This window comes from Choloepus didactylus, chromosome 17 (assembly GCF_015220235.1).
Source record: "Choloepus didactylus isolate mChoDid1 chromosome 17, mChoDid1.pri, whole genome shotgun sequence".
Lineage (NCBI taxonomy): Eukaryota > Metazoa > Chordata > Mammalia > Pilosa > Megalonychidae > Choloepus > Choloepus didactylus.
Window position 1 is genome coordinate 36689859 of NC_051323.1, and position 14237 is coordinate 36704095.

General features: G+C 38.0%; 1 protein-coding gene across 1 annotated transcript; it reads right to left on the bottom strand.

Moving 5' to 3' along the window:
* LOC119512556 (prolyl-tRNA synthetase associated domain-containing protein 1) lies at nt 1–3740 on the bottom strand. Its single transcript, XM_037807303.1, has 2 exons — nt 3641–3740; nt 1–690 (listed from the first exon to the last, which is right to left on the bottom strand). Exons 1-2 carry the CDS (start codon nt 3722–3724, stop codon nt 256–258), a joined length of 519 nt encoding a protein of 172 aa, XP_037663231.1. The 5' UTR covers nt 3725–3740; the 3' UTR covers nt 1–255.
* Nucleotides 3741–14237: the final 10497 nt, after the last annotated feature.

The window sequence follows — 14237 nt, forward strand, 5'->3', positions numbered from 1 at the left end:
CACCAATGCAAGGTGTTGGTGGTGGGGTGGTACATGGAAATCCCATTATTTTATGCATGATTGTTCTGTAAACCCACAACTTGTCTAATAAAAAAAATTAAAACTAAAATCACTTGCCAAAAAAATACTAGTCCTTCTAAAAAGATCTAGGTAGTCAAACAAGGGTATTAACTTTTCTGATTGCTTTTCATGCTTTTTGTAAAGAACAAATAAGAATAACTTTCAGAAATAAATTTATCCTAAACTTTAGCCCAGCTAGTTGTTTTTGTTAAAATGTAGTATTATGGGGTCATGTCCTGTCTTCTTCACAAATGTGAGAAAGTCTTCAGGGCTCAGTCCCATGGTTGCAGCATTGGTCATTGGATGAAAGTATACCTTTTCATGTCCACCTTCCAGAAAATCAGAATCCAGAACAAATTTCACATCTCCTTCATCACAGAAGAGTGCCAGGGGTGTAGCGCAGCCTTGGCCAACTTTTAGTTTTTCTAGCATGGCTGTTTCATCAGCAAACCTCAGATTTCCACTCCCAACACCCAACTGCTTGGCAAGATCATTTAAATTTATTTGTCTATCATGAAGAACTGTCACCAGCCAATAGCTTTTTTTCTTTTTGTCTTTAAGAAATAAGTTCTTACTATGTGCTCCTTTCAAATGTTGGATATGAGGCATCATTTCTTCAACTGTAAACACCTGTAAAATATCACATAATGAAGAGTTTAAAAACAGTGATAACACATGTACACATACATTCATATGTACATACACGTACACCTTTATATGTACTTTGCTTGCACCATGTTCATAATGTTGTGCTACCGTCACCAATTATTTCATCTTAAAGGAGCTGTTGTTAAAAGGATGTATTAAAGGTTAGGGAGTCCTGGTTGCCCTGAGTTTCACTGGCAGAAATCCATCATCCCCAGCCCATTACCAAATAATTGTTTATAAGCCCTTGCCATCTCAATTCCTCATCTCAGGGTCTAAAGCATATAGATCTCTTAGGCCATTTCTCTATTCCAATGTGCTGGCCAAATCCTCACATTCCTAAAAAAAACTTTTGTTTTTAACTTTAAACTTTTGGGACTGAAAGTTTACATCACCCCTAGACTTCTTATCCCTTACATTTCCATTTCATGCAGACAATGTGACAACCCTCACACTATATGTAACCACAGTGAGTGGTTAATAAGGACCCACAGAAATGCTGGCAATGTGACCAAGTAAAGGGAGAGAGTAAGTGACTATGTAGGAGGGAGGGAGGTCAGAGAAAATGCTGCAGTTTTGATGTTAAATATGTAAAGGTGAGGAAGATTAACTGTTAATGTATTTCTCTACTCTTTGAATGCCTTACAGTAGCAAACAAGAAAGGAGAAGAATAGTTATAGCCAAAGTGACAGATATTCTAGATATTAAGGAACTGCGTTCCATTCATTGTTTGTATCTATCGTGTCAAAGATCTTAGCCTGTGATTCCTGAATCTCATTTCACTGGAAATGAAAAAAGTGTCCTTATTTCCTAACTTGATTTTAGTTAAAACCGGTGTGACACGTTCAGTCTATAGTTAAAGTGTATTCTTTCATCTGAACTCCGGAATACTTTAATTAGGAAAGCAACCAGCAGAAAATCTTGCTGAATCCTTAGGGGAGCTCCAGATTGTGCGTAAAATGAGGGAAAAAAGATGTCAAGCTTTGAAAGCTGTCTCTCTTTCAAGCTGTAGTCCAAATTAAAACTTATTTTTAGAAACAAAAACACTAAGCAACTGTTTATCTCTGGTATTAAAAGTGATTCTGGTTAAGTCAAATGCTTTAGGCCATAATCAGCATCTCTGTAAAATCAAGATATTTCTGGCTCCTTAAAAAAATTCTTTGGAGCCTTTCAGGGTAAGCCAGAAGACCCCGATAAATACTATCAAAATCCCTACACACTGATATACTTTTTACATTGAAAGAACTCTGTGCCACCTACATGTCTCATTTGCAAAAAAAAGTCATAAGGGTTCAACTGAAGGAATGTCCTGATAAAATTACAGATGTCCTTCAATTCCAAGAGACTAAGCCTTCTATATATGGCATCTTTTTTGTTCTCCAAAGATAAAATATTAGTTATTAGTAGGAACAAAACTGAATGACTTTGGTAGTCAGATGTCCTTGGAAAGTGTTCTGTCATCAAACACTTAATGTTATAGAAGTCACAAACTTACTAATTTGCAAAAGTAAACATAATTTCCTACTGGTTTTAAAAATCCATTGAAGGTGTAAAACAAGCATCATTGATTCGGATATCCACAAAAACATGTAGATGAAGGGGACGAATGCAAGGAAAATAGGGGGAGGAGGGACTTTCCAAAAGGAGAATGAACTCAGACTAAAAGGGTGTACTCACTTCTAGCCAATTGCTGGCATGCTAGAATGTGGAACTGGTGTTGCCAGATCTCCCATTTTCTTCAAGAGAAGCTGAATATCCAGATTTTAAAGTCAGAAATTAATTCATATTTTTATTTCAAAACAGTCTGGGACAATCTGTAGGCTAAACAAAACACCTGCAGGCCTAATCTTTTGTTCTTCAATTTGTAACCTCTGGTGTAAGGACCACTTTAATAGATATTTGGGGAAAATTTGGGATGAAAAATGACTTCAAAGTAACTATAGGATATTATCTGGGAAATGTTAGTCCTTGACCAAATAGATGAGATATTCTCCTTTGGTATTAAAAAAAAAATCCAGTCTCTCTAGAACTGCAGTGAACATACCTTGTAATGACAGAAGTGAAAATAATTTTTAACACTTCATACTGTCCTAGGAGATTCCTGAGTATTTGATAATCTGTCAATTTAGGAGTTCTGTAGTAAATGACATAAAACAGATCATACTTTCTGCTGTTTCTACTGAAAAGACTTAGACATTGAATATATCTATATATGTCTATATTTTAGACATTGGATTTTTGAGAAATGTAGGAATTAGGAGAGCACAACCTGTCAACCACCAGGGGGTGGTTAAGGATTGGGTATCAGAATGAGCTCGGTTAAAATCCTAGCTATAGCACAGCTGTATGGTCTTGGACAAAATATTTAACACAATAAGGCTTTTTCTCTTCTAGAAAATAAGGATAATGATGAATATTTCTTGAAGATATTGGGAGAATTCCATGAAATCATAGTACACATAAAATGTTTCCCATGGTGCCTAGCACGGTAAATTCACATTTCGTCATTATCATTAGCAGTCACTTAAGCCTTGGGTAAAGCAAAGTAGCAAAATACCAAACATAATGAACCTCGGTGTCCTCATCGGCATGGTTTAACAGTACGTATGGTGCTACTGGATAGAATGGTTATACTCCTCCAAACCCTCGGCCGCTTCGTAATTGTTTTATGTACACACAAAGCGAACAAACTGACCAAAATCCCAAACCGGTTTAAGATGCACAATTTCTGAACATGCAGTGTGATCAAATCACTCCAGGAGTAAAACATGTTTATAACTGCGTAGTCCCAGAGGGTCCTTCGCTGTCCCTGTCGGGTCCCTTTTGTACTCGAGGGCCCGGGAAATGCCCTAGAACCACTTTTCTACGGTACATTACCCCTCGGACCCACGGTCTTGGCGGCCTCGCCCCTCTCCGGCCGTGGCGGGGGCCTCACCTCGGGGTGCTCGACGACCTCGGTGCGGATGGCCAGGGCTCCAAGCCGCTGCTCGAGAGCCGCCCGCATCTCGGCGTGCGCCATGCTGCAGCTGTCGTCGTGGCGGCCGGCGGGGGAACTGGGCGCGGCTTCCCGCTGCCGCGCCGCCGCGCCCCTGAAGCGGAAGCTCCTGAGGGACCGCGGCTGGCGCCTTCCAGAAGCGGAGCTGGGACGCCGCGCGTCGTCGACCGAAAACCCAGTCTTACCCAAGTGGGCTGGCGCCCTTACCCGGCCCCCACCGCGCCCTGCTTTCTCCTAGCCTTCCCTGACAGCACTACTGGTTTCCTAGACCCAGCATACCGTTCCATTTAAATAAAATCGAAATTGTATAGGCCAACTTCTATGTAATGATGTGTCGGCATAGGGAGAGAAGAGGGTGCCAAAGTGTTTTAAGGCACGATCCCTAACCTAAGACTTTTAAACTTTAATTTGTAAGCCATGATTTTACATTTTACCTTTTATGAATGTTAATTTTTGTTAAGCTACCAATAATTAGGCGAGGCAACCACGACTTTTTCCGCCGCAGTTTGACAACATGGGTGGGGTGTTTCCAGCTGTCTGGGAAACCCTCACTTACCCCCTTGAATGAGGCCTGAAGTTTCATGTTAGGATCCCATTTTATGAATTTACATTAGGGCTCAAATCCCAGATAAGATGTAGTTCTCCCCCAGACAATTAAGCTTACTGTGAATGAGTTGAGGTCATTTCTGGAGTACAAAGTGAGGGACTGGAGAAGGAAGGATCTTAAGAGAGCTAAGTGAAGCTGAGTCCTCACCCGCATGTGACTTTGGAGGAAGCTGGGAAAGAGAAGACAATGACAGCGGACTTTGCAATTTCACCCAGGATTGGTCCTGGATAGAGCCATGTTTATACTTCTCAGCTTAACCCACCTCAAACTATTTTTCCCTTCAAAGACTCCACCTAGTTCTTTGACTTCTAAATATAGGACTCCCGAAACAGGCCCCTTCTCCTGGCCTCCTCAAATAAGGTCAACAACAAAAGCAACATAGCACATGACAAAGCTTGGAAAACAGAAAACGGGGAAGAATAACCCATAATTTCATGCAATTTTATTGTCATTTTGTGATTCCTTTCAGTCGTGTTTCTTTTATTCTTCTTATTTTTGGTATACATTTGGGTTTTTCAGGTAGTTGAAATCCTAGTATATACAATTTTATATCCTTCTTTTACTTATAAACACTTTCTTTTGTTGTACTATCTGTTTTGGTAAATATCATGTGGCTGGAACATAATTTACTTAACCATTTCCATATTGGTGAACTTCAAGGCCCTGATATTTCTACACTGCTTTCCTAAATAAATGTTCCAATTTACAGTTTTATCAATATTATATGAATGGATCCATTTTATTGCCAAAATATGTAGTGTGTGTGTATATATATATATATATATATATATATATATATATATATATGTTTTCATACTTTTAATTTGCAAATTTAGCAGATAAAAGGGGTACCTTGTTTAAATTACATTTCTCTATTGACAGGGCACAGAACATTTTTCCATGTTACTATTTTATTTCCTCACATGTGAATTAGTTTTGTTCACTTCTGGGCTTATTTACCTACTGCATGACTATTAATAGCTTTCACACTAATTTATATGAGTTCTTATATGATCAACTTGTCATATAGCCTTCAAATAGATTTTCATTTTTCCATTTGGGAAAGGATTTTTTTTTGTATGGTGGGGCCCACTGTTTTCCAATAGGCTTCCCTCAAAGTATGAAGTTAGCATAACAAGGATCACCCCTTTGAAGAAAGGCATTTCTCAAATGTTTGTCCTTAAAGGTTTAAAGAATTGCAAGAATACCTAAATACATTTTTGTTGACCTGAGAGTAAAAGCAGAATTGGAATCAGATTGTAACTAAGAACATAGAAATTAGGTCCAAAGAAGGAAGACATTAACCAAGGGTAGGATTTCCATTACAGCAACAAAAGAAGAAAAGTTGGGCAGTGGCATCCAGCACTGTTCTGACCTAGAAAACTCTTGGAAAATGAACTTACATCCATCAATTATGCAAGCCGTGTGTCCGTCTCCTCCCATAGCTAATCTATCACAGTTCAGTTTCTCAAATCCTTCCACTTCTCACCACCTCTGCCACCCTAGCCCAAATTACAATCATTTTCCACCTATATTACACTAATGGCCTCAATTTTAGTCTACCTGTGGTTGAATGACCCAAACTTGCTACACCAAGAGAATCTCATTCACAACTAAAGATTTTTATTACAAAGCAGAGCTAAATCTGTGGTGAAAGAACTTTATACCACTATTTAAAAACTACTAACATGCAATATTTATTAAACATAAATGTCAGCACTGTACTAAATAAAAAAAAAAAGAAACTGTACTTGACATGGTCCTTTGTCCTCAAAGAAAATAAAATCTTAAGTTTACTTTAAAAAAAATTAAACAACAATATGAAGCAGGTTAAATTCGGAATAATCAAGTGTGAACCCCAGGAATAGTTTTCTGATCACAGAGCTTGAATGTGAAATCTCATGATTCCAGGAGATGGTAGTATTTGATAAATGCAGGTTGCCATATTATTTTACAAATAGGGAAAGCCTTAGACTAAGTAAAAAGTCTTGTGGCATTTTCCATAAAAATAAATAAATAAATAAAAAACATTAAGGGAAAGACTTATTATCATTAGAAAGAGTGTGGGTACTTGGCATAAGGATGCAATCTGAAAAGGGGAGCCAGAAGACGGAGTTATACTAGGGTCCATGAAACAAGAGTATGCTCATCTTTATGTCTGCTCAAAGTGAGGAAACAGTTACAACTATCGCCTAACTGGCAAAGGAAATAAAAAGGTCAAACGTGTAAGACATTTATTAACACCAAGAAGACTGGGCATCATTGCATTAATTGGATGAAGAACTTAGACATCCCTGCTATTGGGTGAAACAAAGGGTGGTTCCAGGACAGGTAAATCAAAAGCCTTGTTAGGAAGCCATGCATACCCATACAGAAGACAAGATGTAAGGAAAAAAAAAAAAAAGCTTGCTGCAATCTGTGTCTTTGACAAATTTTTGGAGCATCTCTATGCACCAGGTGCATTATATTGTGCATCTATATGTGCCATATTTTAAAAGCATGGTTCCTGCCCTCGAAGACCTTAAAATCTAGCAAAGAAGACCAAAACATTCCCAGAGGATAAATTCAAGAAAATGTGCCAGTGTAATGATAGTGGCATGATGAGAATACTTTGAGAGCCCAGAGGAGGGGTACCAAGCTCAGAATTGGGGTAGTCCATCAGGGAAGGCACTAGGTAAGAAGACAATGCCTGAGATGATACCAATTTGCAGGATAAGTACAAGTTTGCCAGGAAAAAAGTGCTGCAGCTAGAGGAACCTCCAGGAGTTAAGAATGGAGGTGAAAGCACAATGTGTGTCCTGGGCACTATGATTGGACCTGACAGGAGTGAGACAAGGCTAGAGAGAGTCACAATGGAGCCCATATGTAATACTAAGGAGCCAGAAATACCCAACTTAAACATCCAACCATCAAGGGGCTTATCATATAAATTAGGTGACATCTTAGAAGGGAATTCTATATAGCTATTAATCATTTTCTCAATATTTTAAGGATATGGAGAAATGTTTACAACTTAGTTTAGTAAGTAGGGACAATAAATTACATAAGTGTTTAGATAACATGACCCTGGTCTTGCTCTTAAAAATACACATACTGTATACAAAGTGAGTTATTTTAAAACACACACACACACAACAAATTAGTATTAGTTTCTTCTTCCCCTAGCCGGCTCCAGGAAAATTGGTTTCTAAAGGCCATTGGAAGAGAATTCATCCCAGAATGGGAGAGGTTAATTCCTACAAAGAGGGAAGGGAAAGCAGCTGGATCTAAGAGAAAATTTGAGTTTAGAAGAGAGGGTGAGGACCAGAGGGGAGAGAAGAGTCCCTATTTGCACTTTGCCCCTCTGGGGGGTAGAAGTGAATCTGCTGTCAATGGAAGGGATGTGGTGTAGCGTTTCTTTGAGTCCACCTGGAGCAGCCCTGCCAAAGCAGATAGGACATAGGCACCCCCTGAAGCATCATAGCATGAGGAGCTGTGGTGAAGGCTATAACCCCACTATCTAAGGATCCCATCCCCTTACCCCAGTTCCCTGGCTCCTTCCCTGATGTACTCCTCTCAGATTCCTGCATGATTCCATGGAGAAGGAAGGAAATCTCAATAATAGCCTCAGGTTAATTTTCACTCCAGCTCCAACATGTGGGGACTTGGACTATATTAAATTCAATTCAACAAAATTTAATTTAACATCAGTTAAGGGCTGAAGGTATAATGGCAAACAAAACCAGACAAAGGCCCTGTCTTTGTGGAGCAAACAAGTCTAAAGGAGGAAACAGACATTTAGTAAATAATAACAGGAAAAAAATGTTAAACTGCTGCAGTGGCAAGTTCAGGACTGGTATGTCATGCTATGGAAACCCATAATTGTGGAATTTCACTAGTTTTGGAGGGGAGAGTGGGTCTATGAAAGCTTCTCTGAGGAAGTAAAACCAAACTGAGATCTGACAAATGAGTGGGAATTAAAAGGGCAAAGAGGGGAGAGAAGAGCATTCCAGGTAGAAGAAACAGCATGGCTTCATGAGCTGGGAGGAAGCATAACAGGGAAAAGGCACTGAAGGATGGTCCCTGTGACGGCATGTGGAGAGAAAGGGGGGTGCCAACATGGTGACATTCCCCGAACCCCGGAGCACGGAACTAAAATTCTTAACTGCTCCAAATACGTTGGTTGAGGTGGTTATCTCTGACTGATGGGGCTGTCAGTATTTTTAAATTTTTAAAAATATTTTCTATATTCTGAACATGTCTGGGTTGAGTATGTATTATTTTTATAAACAAGTGGGAAAATCAATATTATTAAAATAAAGAAATGTATATTAAGGCTGAAAAAGATCAATAAATGCTATTGAACAAATAAATGTAAAGAAATATAAACCAAGTCACCACAGACAACTTACATGAGGATGCTTTTCAATGACGAGTTCAAGAGAAGAAAGTTAAGGTATAAAAAAGTTACAAATAGGTAGTTTGAATATAAGTACTTCCAAATTAAAATATGAAATGGGTGAGCACATTCAGTTTTCCTGCCAGGGAAAAATACTGGTTTCATACAATATAAATAAAACACATGCAGTGAATGAAGACTTAGTCCAGCAGAAAGTAGCACGTTTCAGTCCATTTTAAACCGTCATCTAAAATTTCATGATCTTAAGGAAGCTTTACTTTGGATGACCAACTGTTTACATAAGCTGCTGTGGGCCTCAGGCTATGCTGGGAAACCCGGGCTAGGAAGTGGGCCTAGTGACCCAGCACCAGGCTGGCTTGCAGAAGGAGGTGAGGTGAGGTGGGCAAGATGTGCTCTGAGGACTTCTTTAGATCAGTCTTAACTTTCTACCCAAGACCTCGAAATTAACGAATAGGGCCTAGTAGTCAGTATTATTACTTGGTCTGCAGGCAATTCTCACAGCAATCCAAGAAAACTCACTTATCTAGAAAAGTTCCATAACAGATTTTTTTTCCTACTTTACATGAGGACTAGGGATATTTTCTTTAAAACTCCAGCATTTCAGAATAATTAATTTGATTGGATTAGGTTTATGGGGGGTACCTTGGAATTTCTGTTCTAGTTTTACTTGGTAAGAAGACAAATTTCCTGTGATTTCAATACAGTAACTGAGTGGAATATATTTGCATATATTTAAAAAAATTTTAATATAGGTTGAGACCAGAAAATTACAAAATATTATTATTCTATCCCTGCTGATTTGATTTACACCAATGTTCACAGCAGCATTATTCACAATTGCCAAAAGAGGAAACAACCCAAGTGTCCATCAACAAATGAATGTATAAACAAAATGTGGTATATACATACGATGGAATATTATTCAGCAGTAAGAAGGAATGAAGCCCTGAAGCACGCAACAACATGGATGAACCTTGACAAAATGTTAAGTGAAATGAGTCAGACACAAAAGGACAAATATTGTATGATCTCACTAAAATAAACTAATTATAATATGTAAACTCATAGACATAAAATCCAGAGTATAAGTTACCAGGGTATAGAATGAGGCTAGCAAATGGGGAGTGGTTGCTTAATATGGAGCAAAATTTTTAACTAGGTTGAACTTAAAACGTTAGGCAATGGATAGAGGTGATGGTTGCATATTATTCAGCAATAGTGCTGAATTGTCTGTGAATGTTGTTGAAAGGGGTTGTTTAGAGTCATGTACATACCAGAAGGTACACACCAGAAGGAAAGTTACAGGTTAAAATATGGGAATGTATAACACAGTAAACCTTGTGGTGGGCAATGACTGTGATACACTGTACAAATATAAAAAAAGTCAAAAAACAGCAGCAGGTACAGATCACCTATATCTAGGGAGAGTAGTGAGAAAATTCCCCCAAACATGATCGGGACAGCATATTTCATGTGATATAATTTAAAATATCTCCTGGAAAGAAATTCTAATAAAATGTTTGAGCAATTTTCTGATAGCTGTAAATAAGATGAAATATCTCTGCTGAGGTTTATTATCAGCTAATAAACTTGAGCCAAGTATTTCTTTATTAAAAAAAACTACTCTAACAATGATTATCTCACTATTTTATTCCTATAAAATGTCCCTATCAAGAGGGACTCTCTGAATAAGCTTACTCAGAAGCTTCTTCCTTTGTAGCAAGTTTAAAACAAAACTTCTTTTCCTGCTTGTAATCAATTTGCCTGAGAAATCCAGCTGAGAATCTTAGCATGAGCGCTAATTGCCTAATTTCACTTGGCTATCAGCAAACAAGTCTAAATACAACACTCTAAAAAATTCTTTTAACTTTTGCAAAATATTCTTTTAGTAAATAAAATCTGCTTTTTTATTCATTTAAATGTACTGACAATGTTGAATTTCACCTGAACCCTGTGATCCTGGAGAGTAGCAGAGGTTCTGAAGCCCTCCATCAATCTGTTCCTGTCCAAGAGGACTTAACTTCTTACTTAGTTTGACTGACTTTACCCAGGCTTATCCTTGACTCTGGATTCCTGATCTCTCTCACTTAGGCCCTTAGGAATCCAGATAGAACACATTCCGTCTGGCTTCAATAGTAAACTCAGGGGATAACATCATGTAATGGACATACCCCATTGCTTGATTTCTAGTAGTCTTCCATGAGCTCATTCCAGTCCTTAAAAATATCTTCTGCCTCTACTATGGAGGAGTTGAGCCTTTTCTCTTTTGTGATATCTCCTTTTGTTATAGCCTTCTAATCTCTCTATCACAATAGTCTTCTGGTCATAAATTATATGTCCCATAACCATAATTTATGTCCCATGGTTAATATGATCAGATTTTTAGAAGGCCAACCACTGCATGTCACATTGAATAAAGTCATCCTTGCCTGTTTTACATTGTCCAGTGGAGATTTTTTTCTTTGACAGTATTTGTGGGACAACAGTAAAGTGTCCATTCCCATCCAAGAATTTGCTCAGAGGGTTCAGCTTTGGAAAGGAGATTTGCAAGATCATTTCAGAGGGACCAAAAGGCCAGGACTTGATCGCAATTTAATTGAATCATTAACATTTGTACTGAAAGAATGTGTGGCGCTGCAGGCACTGGGATAGGAGTGGGGTTGGATTAGAAAAGGGAGATGGGAGAGTCTGGGATCAAGGATGTGGCTCTTCCCTGGTTCGAGGTAAAAATCAATCGTGCCAGAGGAAAACTGGACAGGATGGATGGTCCAAGATGCCAGGTATACTGACTTCTGTCAGGAGGAAAAAAGCAATGAAAAGATACATGTATGGCTGCTGGTTGGCAGAGTAGTGTTTAATCATCCAGTTAATATGTGTTAAATAATGCACATGGGCCCAAGATGCAGTCACTCATGCTAAACCTCTTGTCAGCAAACCAAAACTTAACTTGGTTCCTGTCTTTTTCTTTCCGTTTTAGCCAGGATATTATTTCTCTATCCAGACAGTGCCTTCATTCCCACCTTCACCCTCACCCCCCAAGCCCAGGATATATTCTGTTCTTTGTGTTTGTCTACGTGTGTTTAAACCAATGACAAGAGAAATCACACTGCCACAGTGTGCACAGTAAGATATTTTAAGAGAAATGTCCACTTAAAAATATTTCTATATATTATTTTTTAATCAACTGAGTTAAAAAATTTTACTGATTATTTTTTATCCCAAAATTCAACAAATTGTTATTTCTATGATGTCAGATTTAGATTGTACACATATTTTCTGAGACCATTTTTCTTTTTGCTTAGCTCATTAGATTCTAACACATAAAAATATGCCATGAAACCTCTCTCAGCTTCCAGAGACCAGTTTCTACACTCTGAATCCTAAGGTTAGAGCAGAAGTTTTATATTGTGTTTCAATTTACCTGTGAACAGCATTAATGGAAAAAGAAAAAAAAGATGAAGGTTTTCTCTGCTGCAATGAGTCTTTAGAATCTGTATTTCCAGGCTCTTGAGTCCCCTCAGATGGGTCCAACTTGACCATATATATTCATGGGCATATCTCATAACATAAAATAGGAAAAGACATTTTTTAAAGCTAAAGATTAAAATTGAAAAAACGAAGTGCTTTGGCAGGAAATATTCATTCAGAGAAGAGTCATGTAATTCTCAAAATGACATACAGAAAACATAATGTGCCTCCCTCACACATTAAAAAAGATATAATTGGGTATGGAGGAATCAGAGTGTAGTGCATAATTTGATGAGTTTCAAGAGGAAACCCACGGAATAGCTTTGTGTAATTTGGATGCCAGTGGGAAAAAGACAAAAATCTAATTGCTGAAGAGAATGTGAGGCAGAGCTCTTTAATGTATATCAGTATGGCTTTTATTAGAAGTTACAGGAGGTTAATATCATGCTTTCCACCTGGAACTTATATAGTGTTGTTGCTGCTACTGTTTTTCATAAAGAGAATTGTTGCTTTAACAGCAGTTGCAATATTAATGGAAATACAAATACCTTATTTTGTGTAATACAGGTTGATATAAAATTTAAGCTAAAAAAATGAATGCTTATACTCAGATGTACAAAAGGCAAAATCTCAAAGCTGTATGGAACCCTAAAGATCTTTAATTCAACTTCTTCACATATGAAAGTAGTTAGGAGACACCTCTGAAATCACACAGACTTAAATTTAGGTACCTCTCATCAATCACTGGCCGTGTCACCCAAGCAAGTTACTTATCTTCTCCAGTGGTAATGCACACCACAGCCCTCCCTTGGTTTGTTGGCAGGATTGAATCAGATGATCACTATAAAGCATGGAGAACAAAGCCTAGCCCTTGGTAAACATCAGATGAATGGTAGCTATCGTTTTTATTATTAGTAGTAAAGCTTAGTGATTTCCCCCCAAAGTCAAACACTTAAAAGCATATTGGCCTTACCAAAATTTGATCCGTAGATTGTCAAATTTTCTGGGAGAAGTTATCAAACCAGAGTGAAGGAAATCTGAACCAGCAATGGACCCCAAACCTGCTGCTATGCTAAGAACAACTGCTGTTCCCATACTAAATAATGTATGTGCCTAGTATATAATTGGCAGTGAAAAATGATAGTTATGATTGTAACCATTACTGATGATTACTGATTATCGTGCTTTAGGTTCTCAAATCTTTTCTACTTCTAAAATTCCTGGCACTATTTCCCTAGCAATTTATACTGGAGGGTGTTCTGCTTTATTTTGTGATGCCAACAAATAACAGTTAAGACAGAAAACAAAAATGAAAAAGGACAGATGCAAATGTAGTTATTTTGATCTGCTTTCCTGCAGTTTTGTTCAGCTTCTCTTTGGAAGACACTTAGTGCTCCTGTTATTCCATGTGATTTCCTCCTCCTAGCGTAAATCCAGAAGAGATGATGGTAACTCCTAGTACTGCTTTGCTAAGGTGCTCTAGGCAGCAATTTGCTCCTGTGCCCCTCTTGCAGAAGGCATTCTTTACTCCTAATTATCACCAAGAGCTATAACTTGTCTGGGTATTGAAGAGATGTAGCTCCTTAAGGAACTTTTCTGCCCAAGACTCTGAAAGTCAAGAGAAAAGTTGGTAGAGGTGGCAAAGTGAAAGGCCAGCCACGAACAGAATTTCAAGCCATTTGCCGGATAGGTAAGGAATGGCTGTAATATAGCTGTTTTTTCTGTTTTCTTTTGTTACTGTTCTTTGTATTAAAGTTTGGTTATTGTGTATATTTTGTGCTCTATTATTTAATATAGTTCCAAATAACAGAGGAGATGGCAATATGAAACCTTATTTGTGGTTAAGATAGTTCCTTCTATGTCCAAATATAATTTATGTCCCATGGTTAATATGATCAGATTTTTAGAAGGTCAACAAAGAACATGAGATGACGTGGGGAAAAGAAGCCCTTATTCATCCCTTCCCTTCCTCAATACTTCAGTCCTAAAAATATTAGGGGAGAGGCCAAAGCAGGTATCTGCAGGTATGTGGAGTTTGAGAATTAGACGATAGTGATATATTC

What these genes read in the sequence shown, in the direction of transcription:
- LOC119512556 (XM_037807303.1), bottom strand. Translation starts at nt 3,724, where the DNA reads ATGGCGCACGCCGAGATGCGGGCGGCTCTCGAGCAGCGGCTTGGAGCC. An exon ending in AGGTCGTCGAGCACCCCGAG is followed by an intron (nt 691 to 3,640) that starts GTGAGGCCCCCG and finishes GATATTTTACAG; the next exon opens with GTGTTTACAGTTGAAGAAAT.